This window comes from Lontra canadensis, unplaced genomic scaffold (assembly GCF_010015895.1).
Source record: "Lontra canadensis isolate GAN:19392208 unplaced genomic scaffold, GSC_riverotter_1.0 scaffold111, whole genome shotgun sequence".
Lineage (NCBI taxonomy): Eukaryota > Metazoa > Chordata > Mammalia > Carnivora > Mustelidae > Lontra > Lontra canadensis.
The window spans coordinates 328,433-339,933 of NW_022631105.1; the positions used below are offsets into that span (position 1 = coordinate 328,433).

General features: G+C 47.3%; 1 protein-coding gene across 2 annotated transcripts in view; it reads right to left on the reverse strand.

Moving 5' to 3' along the window:
* The window catches only part of WDR60 (WD repeat domain 60), a 50,485-nt gene extending 39,542 nt beyond the window's left edge, over positions 1-10,943 (reverse strand). The window contains exons 1-5 of one of the 2 annotated variants that reach the window (XM_032840292.1): positions 10,926-10,943; positions 9,134-9,187; positions 7,327-7,747; positions 5,043-5,134; positions 2,728-3,036 (exon numbers count right to left, since the gene is read on the reverse strand). In XM_032840292.1, coding sequence (XP_032696183.1) covers positions 2,728-3,036; positions 5,043-5,134; positions 7,327-7,678 — 753 coding nt within the window. In that variant the 5' untranslated portion in view covers positions 7,679-7,747; positions 9,134-9,187; positions 10,926-10,943. Of the gene's footprint in view, positions 1-2,727; positions 3,037-5,042; positions 5,135-7,326; positions 7,748-9,133; positions 9,188-10,925 lie in introns of those variants that run through there. The other variant, XM_032840290.1, reaches the window with a different exon arrangement.
* Between the last annotated feature and the right edge of the window lie 558 nt (positions 10,944-11,501).

Here is an 11,501-nt window from a genome sequence, read left to right on the forward strand (position 1 = left end):
AATACCCATCGTAAAAGAGTATTTCCCAGAATAAAGTGGAAAAATAGCATGATTCCAATTTTGCCTTCATTTACATATAGGAAAAAGAATTTTAAGTATATACATACTTATTACAAAATGGATTATCTCTTGAGTCTGGGATCCTAGATAAATTTTGGGTTTTTTTATTCTTTCTGTAAAATTTTTTCCAAAATTAACTAGAGAAAAGTATAATTACATGTTTAACAGGAAAAGCACTCTGGCATCAGTCCATTAAATAGATTGGAATGGGAAAAAAAATGGAATCAGTCATGCCAGGTAGAAAAAAATATGACTTAATGGCTGTCTAGGTATAAAGAAGAAGAAAAAGTAGCTATGAGCAGCTCAGTGCCTTGTTCCCAAGCCCTGTGGGCTGGCCAGCGGGGTGCTGGGCTGGAAACAGACGCCCACAGGGGCCTGGGTAGTCACTGCCCCAGAAGCAGAAAGGAGCAGGGTCCATGCTCAGCAGCAGTAAGAGAGGCATAGTCACGCCGGATTCTTCTAAAACAACTGCTCCATCACCTTCAGAAGGCACCTCGTTATAGTTATGATGCTTAATCATGACCTCTCCATCCCTAACGGGAGACCGGAGGAGGGGACACCTGGCTGGCTCAGGCAGTAGAGCACTCGACTCTTAATCTCAGGGTAGTGAGCTTAAGCCCCACGCTGGGTACGAAGCCAACTTTAAAAACAAACAAACAAACAAACAAAACACAGAAAAGAGAAGAGAAAAGGAAAGAAATGAAATGAAACGAAAGTGGAAGAGGTACACAATTAAAATAATGGATCAAAAATCATACAGAGGGGCGCCTGGGTGGCTCAGTGGGTTAAAGCCTCGCCTTCGGCTCAGGATCAAGTCCCGAACCCGGCTCCCTGCTCAGCGGGACATCTGCTTCTCCCTCTGCCCTTCTCCCCTCTCACTCTCTCTCAAATACATAAATAAAATCTTGAAAAAAAAAAAACCAACACATGTCTCACTAATCACTGCGATACACTGTGTGTGCATTTGTTTCTTTATCAAATGGCTTCTCCGATGACATCCGAGCACAACAATAAAAACCTTTGGTCACAGCTGGTCCTCAGCATATGCAACAAGGGCGAGCACAGAGTGGCCACTCCATAAAGAGGAACAAATTATCAAAGAAACGAAGTTGGTCATCCATCAGGAGAGTCTCTGGAGGGGACTAATTACTATGGCAGTCTTTATGGAAGGAGTACTGGTGACGGCGACGGTTTTATCCACAGGGGCCGTCTCTTACTTCCAGCCTTAACAAAACCCAAATGTGAATGTTGTGACAAGTCTCAGAGAGGATTTCTGTGGGAAACCAAACAGGCCGTTTCTAGTCACTAAATTTGATACAGGGATGTGAAATAGGCAAGTTTATTAAAACGTTAGTGGGAGGATCTAGAAGATGGAAGCCTGTCACTTTGCCATATGTTTAAAAATGTTCATAATGAAATATTGGGGAAAACTCCCTAAAAAGATTTTGATCTAGAGAAAGAGATTTAAAACACAAGAGGAATGAACACGTGTCTGTGAGGGCCCACTCTCAACTCCTGCCTCCCTCAGCTCGTTGACACGCCAGCAGGTAAACGCTCAGTGGGCCTGATCTCAGGGAGGCCCAGGGGCTTGAGATGCACGTCTGTCCGCAGTCAACAAAACTGCTCCGGTCAGATAACCGTATGCTCTGATCACGAGCAGAGGCGGCCGGTGCCAGGGCGGGGTGCGGTCCCACCGTCAGGAAAGGCACAGACGTAATTTATCACACTCAGCCAAGAGCCAGCCAGGAGGGGGCACGAGGCCAGGCAGCAACTGCAAAGATTTTTCAGGACATTCTTAACAAACACTCCTCAAAAACACGCACGCATACTTTCTTGGACGGGCACCAGTCAACCAGGGGTCCCAGTCTCTGCCCCGAAGGCCTGACCCTCCTGAGCCTCAGCGCACCCGCCCCTCACTTTGCGTCCACCTGAAAGGGAGCACCACCAAGAAACAGGAGAATGAAATCGCTTCGCTTCAGAGTCTGGAAAAACAGCGCAGCAGAGAGTATATACATGAAAACAAAAGATACGATTAGGACAGGAAAATATTAAGCAATTGCAGTTACTATCAATATACATGGGAGGAAAATTAGACCCTTCGCAATCAACAGTTTTATTTTAGTGTTCTGTTTCGTAAACTTACACTACTAATTCTGATTCAAACATTTTGCTGTATTATCCATTTACTTTGCACTTAATATCATCATCAAAATTTCAATTTCATGACAGATTTCTGAGTATACTTTAAAAGTACATTCACAATATAACCAGAAAATCTGATTTCCTATTTCTTAGTAGACCAGCAATTTCTCCAAATTGATCACATCACACACACTTGCATCACATTTTTACCAAGGTGACAAGTTTTATCCTCTGGCTACAGGGAGATAAAACTCTTCTCTGTGAGTACCCATCTCAGGATGACCACAGAGACTAGGAAGCATCAGAAATGGTACCTTGGGGGCACCTGGGTGGCTTGGGTTAAGCTTCTGCCTTTGGCTCAGGTCATGATCCCAGGGTCCTGGGATCGAGCTCCGCATTGGGCTCTCTGATCAGCAGGGAGCCTGCTTCTCCCTCTCTCTCTGCCTGTCACTCCCCCTGTCTGTGATCTCTCTGTCAAATAAATAAAATCTTAAAAAAAAAAAAAAAAAAAGAAAGAAATGGTACCTTGGACTCCCTTTTCTTAAGATCTTCTCTCGACAACCTCTCTTTTTTATCCATGTCACTTTGGCGCCTCTCTTCATCAAAATGAAAGCCTTCCTTATGTCGCTTTTCCTTGTGTCTTTCTTCCCCTTCCTTGTCAGAGAAGGAATTACTCTTTTCTTTTGGATACTTTTCTCTTCTTTCCCTTGTGCTGCTTTTTTCTCCATGTTTCCTCTCTCGATCTGGCTCTTTTTGCTTCCTGTGTCTCTTTTCACCTTCTTCTTTATACAGCCAGTACTTAAGAGGATTGTCTTTACTGTCGCCGTACTGCAGCTGTGAACGGGACAGATGGAAAATGCGTGAGCACACGAAACATGGGCTGCCATCACTCACACACGGGATGATGAAGGTGGCAAAGCCGCACTGCCCTCACTCTTCCTTCCCGACTCTAGAAAGGAGCTTCTGGAAAGAAAAACCCAGAGCTGGTCACACAGCCCATAGGACAGTAGCAACACCATACTCCAGCCTTCACCCTGATATGGAAAACCACGTCCAAACCCCTCAGCATGGCAAGTATGCCCCCTCCTCCTCAGCCCGTCCTTGTCATCCTTGCCACCTGCTCTCCAACTGTGAATACACCTGGCACTCCATCAACCCCAGTCCCTCCTGTGAAATGTGTCACTTCTGGGAGCAGAGCGCCACACGCCCTGCCAACCTCTGTCCTTGGCAGTTCACGTGTCTGCTCCCCAATGAGGGAGATTCTTAAAACTGGACACTACTGTTGAGTCATCACAGGTTCCCCAAGACCACCGTGGGTGCTCAGTGGTAACTGCCGACTTCCGTCACACGGCGTCACATGGCGACACACGGCTCTGCACAGAACATTCTGCCTGACACGTCACATTTCTGGCCCAGACTCCCAGTTTCGGAAGCATCATCAGCATGTCTCAGCTGAACCCCACGTGGAACTGCCCTTTCCTCCCACCCAGGGCCTCCTCTCCTCACACCCAACAGGGGGGTCACTGCTCACTCTCCAGCCACAGGGCCCTCACCTCCTTCTCAGCTCAGTCCCCGTGGTCCCTGCTCCCGCCGTCCCTGCTCCCGCCACCCCTTCTACGGCCACCCAGCAGCCTCCTGACTTCTCTGCTTCACCTGATTCCCACCAACTCCACCCGTCTCTGCCAGCACAACCCTCCTAAAGAAAAACATGCTGGCAAGCTCCATGCGCAAACTCCTCGGGGGGAAGGTTAGATTGCGACCACACATCTGTCACCAAAATCAATCCTAAGGGGATTAAAAGATTTAAGTGCTAAAAAAAATTATAAGGATCCAGAACAAAATACAGGCAACTACTTACGTAACCCTGTGTGGGGAAAAGGCTCTGTGAGCATTACATCAACAACCAACAATGAAAGACCCGACTACTTCATAACTGTAAACTTACTCATAAAAACAAAGATCCCACAAACAAAATCCGAAACGGAAACAGAAACAGAAATAACTAGCAGGGAGTTCATCTTGAAAGTACTCTTGGAATAAAATGCCCCATTAGGAAATAAGTAAACAGACACAGGGAATGACTAACAGCGGGGCGGTGAGCCCTCGCATAAAACGCTCAGAAGTGCTTCTCTGTTCTGAATCAAATTAGCAAAGATTAAAAATTATGATCATGCCCAGTTGCTGCTTTGGACACGGGGAATTACACTCTGATGATATAAATAATTACAGCTTCTCTGTAGAGCTGTAAGTCTACATTTACTTTCATCTAGCAAGTTCATTTCCAGAAATTAATCAGAGGAAAATAATTATGAATAAATGCAAAAACTTTACCTCATGGATGTCTTCATAATTTAAAAAAATTCAGAAGCAACCTAAGTGTCCAAAAAAACCCAGATCTATCAATACAACAATGACATACCAATACTATACTGTGCAGCCATTAATATTCTAGAGAAATAGGACTCAGAAAAATGTTCCAAGTGTATCCCATTTAAGGTTTATAAAAGAGTAAAAAGCCAACTTAAGAAAACAAAGAGATATATATGTGCATATACACAAATGCATATGCAAACCTACTCTGTTAGGGTATACACTTACATATTATCAATAATTATCTTGGGGTATAATTTGTTTTTATTTTCTTCTTACGGTTTGTTTGAATTTTCTAAATTTTTCCAAAGCACCCTGTATTTCTCCTGGAAAGAGAACAACACACATGTGCAAGGAAAGGTCAGACCTTCCTCAGACCTTGAATCCTGTGTGGCAACACTTTCCAAAAATGCTTCTACTAACAATGCGTGAACAGACTTGAGGGAGCCTTCCTGGGGGCGTCCACATACCTTTCTTTCTCTGTATCGTCTTTCTCTCTCTTCATCCCCCCTTTCAGGGTCTTCATCTCTCCTCTCCTTCTCTTCCGTCCTCACTTTGCTTACTACAAAAATAGAGCGTATTTTTAACATCCCCAAACATCAGCACATAGGAATGACCTTCTAACATCTCGCTGCCCTCTCTACCATACGTTGTGCATTAGTGTGTAGTAGACGATAACACATATGGAAACATATTCACCAATTAAAACACATCCTTCAACATCAAGCATGAAAAGTTCTAGAATCTAAACTTAAAATGGGCGAAAGAGGGAGATCACAATGGCAGCTGCCACTGAAGCAACCCGGGAAAGATCAGACTGAGCCCTGGGAAACTCGAGAGGGGCACCAGCCCACACACACGTGCCAGCTGAGCACCTGGTCACTGACAGAGGTGCTCAGGGAGACAGAGCCCCATCCACGACGAAAAACTGGCCCAGTCACCAAGTGTTCGGAGGCCAAGAGAGAAATGCCTGCCTTGGGGGACAACAGGGGAACTGCACCAGCCCCACAGCCTCCAAGTGCCCACGGCTGAGGGCACCATGCAGGGAGAAGGCCCTTGTGAGAAGGAGGCAGTCTGCAGCCCACCTGCCGGCGGGCACCCCTACCTACAATTTGAGATCTCTCCCTGATAGTGGAATTAGAGATTCACTTTTGAACATGCACAGACCAAAAAAAAAAAAAAAAAAAAAAGTCATAAGGCTTAAAATTAAGAGAATCAATAAATTAGAAGATGAGGACAGAATTAAATAGAAATCACTGAAACAAAGTTCATTCATTCAAAAAGTGCTTGTGGAGCACTAGTCAGTGGGAGCCTGGGATATGAGAGACCAAACAGCAGGAAGCAAAGGGCCAGGTCCCGGGAGCCTGCAGGAGAAAGACGGCGTCCAAGGGACTCCCAGGTTCTCTGACCTAAGGAAGGGAAGGGTGCAGCCGCCATCAACTGAAGTGAGTAAGGCTTTGGGGAAGCAGGATTTGCAGGGATTTCAGAAGCCCAGGTCAAGACCCGCGAAGTTTGCAACATCTATCAGACATCAAAGGACAAGAGGATATGCAAGCCCAGAATTCAGAGATGAAACCCAGCTGGGAACCAAAACGTAGGAATCAAGAACAGATGACCATTGTTTCTAATCCCGAGAAAGGACGCAGTCACTGACAGAGACAGAACAGCTACAGGAGTCCAAAGATCACGGCCACACTCCACAGAAGGGGAGGCTCAGACGAGACAGGGAAGCGCCACATAAATGGTCAAAGAAGGGGGAAGGAATGTCACAATTATTCATATCAATAATGCATTGAAAAGACAAGATCAGGCAGCAACCAAAAAAGATCTGAGAACAAAAATGATGTTATTAGAAATGCATACCAAGAACATCAAAAAATCACCCTAAAAAGAGGCAAAGGGAGGAAGATAGTTGCTCTTAAACATGCTGAGTGGTGACCCCATTAACTCATAATCCCTCCACCAAGGACACCTCACCCAACACAAACGCACACCCACGCTCCGGAGCGCACGGCTGCTGGGCTCTGTGCAGACCTGCGCAGCAGCCCTGGGAGCAGAAAGCAACAGTACGTAACAGGGAACATGAACGAGGGGACTTGGTTTCCGTCCTGTTCATAACTAGGACCTCAAGCCTTTCTGACGAGTCTAAGAATTACTGTGTAATCTCTAAACATATTCCCTTTTGGTTACGTTAGCCAGTTAGAAGTTTTTAGAAGCGCATACACTATTTGTATAGTGCAAAACTGACAATACTTACGTGGGGAGGGCAGTATGCACATTTACCTTAGAATTCCTGGGAATCAGATAAAAGCATTTAAATCTTGTTCGGAATAAAACTGACACTTTTGAGGAATTCTTACTAAAGAGCACTATTTCTGTTTATTTACAATGTGGGCTGAACTTTAGTTAGTTAATCTAAAATGTGTTTCAATAGTAAACCTCTAGCAAGTAATGAGAAAATTGTTACTCTTTTCACTCACTGAAATGAGCTTTGAAAAGGCCAAAAAGAAAGTTGAATAATACACACACACACACAGACACCCGGAGGCCTGTACCTTCAAGGTCAAGCTAAGCCGCTTATGCAAACCATGAAAGAAACACAACTAGCAGCACCCGAAAGAGGGCAAGGCCCCGAGCACTAAGCTCTTTCAGCGAGACAGACAGACAGGCTGCAGCCGGCGGCTAAGCACTGCCGCAGGAGGGACTCCAGAGCCGCGCAGTGGCTGCGGCTGCGGCTCCACACAGGACACGCACCTGCTCCCATCCTGCGCTCCGCTCTGTCCAGGGGCTGCCAGCCCAGCAGGTTATGGTGGGCAGCCGTCTGTCTGGGCTCCTCCCTTCTGGCTCTGCGGTCTCTGTCCTTGTCCCCCCTGTCTTTTCCTTTACTGTGAGACTTCTCTGTGTCCTGTTCTCTGGATTTCTCTTTATGCCTTTCCTTGTCCCGGTCTCTGGAGTCCTTTTTCCTTTCCCTTTGCTTTTCTCTGTCTCTGTCCCCATGAGGGTTGTCCCTGGCGGGGTGGCCGTCTCTCTCGCCAGGCCTCTCTCTATACTTGGTGTCTTGGTCTGGGTCCCTGGGCTTGGGCTCTTTGTTTTCAGGGAGGTCCATTTCTGATTCCTTATGCAGCTTCTTTTCTCTGTGTTTCTTATCTTCCTTAGGAATACCTGATCGTGCAGCCTAAAGCAGGAGAAAAAAAGCAGAATTTGGAATCTGGGTCACACTCAGTGAGGGGTCTCAACACCGGCTTCCACTGCTCTGCAGCCCAGCAAGTGGGGCCTGGAAGATGTCTCCGAATCGGTCAGGGGATCAGACTGAGCTCGCCTATGACTGGCGACGGGTGCCCGTTCATTAGAGACATTCACGTTTGCTGGCAAGTCACAGCTGAAATACTACACGGAACAGGAAGAAAAAGAACAGGATGTTGAAGCTTTGTCTTAAAGTCTCTGAGACACCACAGCTTGGGTCCAACTCAAAGAACAAGGACTGACTGCCCCCCTCATAAAATTCTCAGGTCTTGATCTCAACCCGTTAACCTTAGAAATAAAACTGCCAGTACGTTACCAGCAGAAATGGGTTTCTTCGGGAACGGAGAGAATTGCATTCTGGGACAGTTAAGCTGTGGCAGAACCGTAGGGGATTCTGCGGAGCAAAGGAGAGGAGGCCCCTCCACAGAGGAGGGGGGCGTTGGGAGGAGGGGCTGCTGTGAGCTAAAAGTCTGCTGGTGTGAACTGGGAGCTGGGAAGTGGAGTGGCTTCTCGTTGGCTGAGCTGTTGCCAGGCCAGGAGGGAACCGTCCCTCCTCCTGCCAGGAGAGTAAAGCAGCATCCACCGGGAGATGCCTCTCTTCCTGCCAGGTCTGCAGGGGACAGTGGAGGGGTGGAGCCCGAGCGCGGCCCCTGCCGGCCTCCCCACTCCGTTCCAGAGGGGGCTGGCTTGTACTCGTTTTCACAACCCAAAGCTCCCTCCAATAAACCACACACAGACACATACACACATACATGAACACAGGCACAAACACACATGCAAATGTATCACACAGAGAAGCCACATGTGTGTGCAATACCGCACACACCACACRTGCCCTCAATGCACACCACACACAGACACATACACACATACATGAACACAGGCACAAACACACGTGCAAACATACCACATGAGAAGCCACATGTGTGCACATACCACACATACATGTTTACTCAATGTGCACCACACACATACACACATGCACATGTATTGCACAGAGAAACCACAAATGTGTGCACCTATCATAGACATACATGTGTGCACACACATGTGTACTCAGTGCACACCAAACACATACACACACACAAACACACACGGCCCAACCCCTGACCCATAACAGAAACCTGATGCAGCTGCTGGGAGGCCGGGTTGAATGGGGCAACCCTGTCCCACCAGAGTGCCAGACCTATTAACCATACGGCTTTATCTCTCGGTCAAAAACACTTCTGAAATGAGCCACACAGAAGCCAAGTTGAGAAGCAGGTGAAACCATCCAAGCTCCAAAAGGACCCCAACGCAAGTCTTTCAGAGACAGTACCAAAAGATGCTTTCTGAGGTCATCTGCTTTCCAAGTATCATCTTTTGTTCTTCTCTAAAAAGAAAAGTATAAAGTTAGAATTTTTAACGTTTAAAAAACTAATTTTGTACATCTAGTGAGCTGCTTTTTCATTAGGCCATTTAAATCAATGGCAATGAGTCCTTCACATGCAACAAATTACTACCTACTAAAAGAAAAGGTAATAGTAATACACATTTTTAAAAATTATTCCCTAGTCTAAAATTACCTATAAACAATTACAGAATGTGTTCCTCTGGCTACTTCGTAAGTGCAGGTAAAACACACCCCCCACCTTCCCCATGTCACCCAATGCCTGTCAATGCCCGGTCCCACTGCCCAGCAGTATTTCTGTCTGCCAACAGAGCAGATGCCCCTGGAGTGTCCCTGCCCAGCAGGCCGCACCCCCTCCCACCCCCCAGGCACTGAGCTTGCACAACAGGACCCCTCCATAAACACCCACACACAGGTCACCTGCCACGTGGAAGACACACTTAGATAATGAAGGAATTCACTGCGGAAATTAATCAAGGATGTTTCCTACAGACAAAAAGGCAGATTTACCCAGATTATTTCATTTTCCCTTTGAGAAAATGTATTTTTTTACAGATTGGTTGATTTAACAAAAGGCGTCCTTGGTAAGATATGGTATAAGATGGTCAGCAACAATTAGCATAGCTGTGACTTGGAGTTTCTGAACCTTAAAACTCTGTCTCAAGTTCACTGCTCTGTGTAGAGGTTTAACATGGGCCCTTCTCCAAACAAATGGTCCAAACTCAACAGAGAGCTTGTGTGCCCCTGGGAGAGGACAAGGGCTAGAGACCCCGAGAGTGGAAGGGCACCAGCCAGGGCCCGTGGACCGGACCCCCTCCTGGCAGTGATTACATGACTTACGCTGCTCGGCAAAACCCCTGAGGGGGACAGCTCCCCAACAGACCACAAGATCTTCCTTCTGCCTCTTTTACCAGCCCAAGCTTGGGCACTTGAAAATCAGGCAAATGGCCTTGCTCACCCCTAAAGATTTTTCTTGTTTTCTCTTTTAAATGTCTTACGTTATGAAAAAAAAAAAATTAAAGGTCTATTTTATAAAATAACACACAGCTCCCTCATGCCCTATCCCAACCCCCACATATCACACATATTTTTAGGAAATCTGCATAGATTGTGAGGATAGAGTGCTTCAGACCAGGAGTCTTTTGTCTTTTTTACCCTCTACTCAGCCAAGGCCTCTTAAAGACCAAATCCACCAGCATTTCAGTCCCTGCCCTGTGGAACGGAGACACCAGTTAAACTCTGGTCTCTCCAAGTACAGAATAGAAAAGGCAGTGCTTTCCCCTACAAGGGGAATAAACTCCACCCTGAAAACAAAACGAAAAGAAGGGAGCTGCCTACAGAGCAAACCCTTCAAGCTCCAGGACTGCTCAGTCCACACACAGGCAAGCCGGAGAGTTCAACTCCATGACGTCAATGTCCAGGCCGGGTGACCCTGGGCTGTGGGTCCGCTGCATGTAAAATACGCAGTGCCTGCAGAAAGAGTCCCGTGTACCGACCAGCATCTCACCCGAACCCCCCCGCGAACTGGCTGACTGATGCCAGATTACCACGAGGCTCTCCGGAGCACTGTGCGGGGAGCGCCTTGGACAGCCCTCATGGTGCGGTCCATCTGCCCCTGGTGTACAGCAGGACTTCTGCGGACTTCTCGGCACTTCTCTTCCACCTCACGCTGACGCCCCAGGAAACCCCGCAGGAGGGAGTGGAAGCACGGGCACCTCACCAGCCATCCTTTCGGGAGGCAGGGGCTACAGAGTATCTCCTCCTGGGTCCCTTCCTTTTCCCGTAGCACACCATTTACTGTTTGCTCTCGAGCCAGACTCAGAGGCAGGAAAGCCAGAGTCTCCCTCTTGGGGTCACGCCCCAGGCCCATTACCTCCAGTCATCCCTCTACCCCACTTCCCTATTCCCAAAAAGCAGTTTCCCCAAAGCATACAGATGCCAGGACATTATGCCCCAAATAAAGAGCTCAGCCACCCGGACCTGCCTCCAAACCCCTCAGGGGATATAATTTCCACCAGTCACACCACCCAACCCAGGGGCTGCTGGGGACGTCCTGGACTGGTAACACTGCGCAGCCACCCGATGTCTTCACAACCCAGCACCTTCTCAGCTGAGCAAACACTCGCTTGCTTGCCAAACGTTCAAACTAAATGTCCGTTGAACTGGTTAGCTGCATGTTAATAAAGGCTTAAAAGTCTTAGGTTGTCTTGTTTTCCACAAATTGTTTGAAATAAGTTCCCACAGCTCCTGACACCTGGAGGCTAAGCACCCTTGCCCTCAGCATACTGGTTATTGG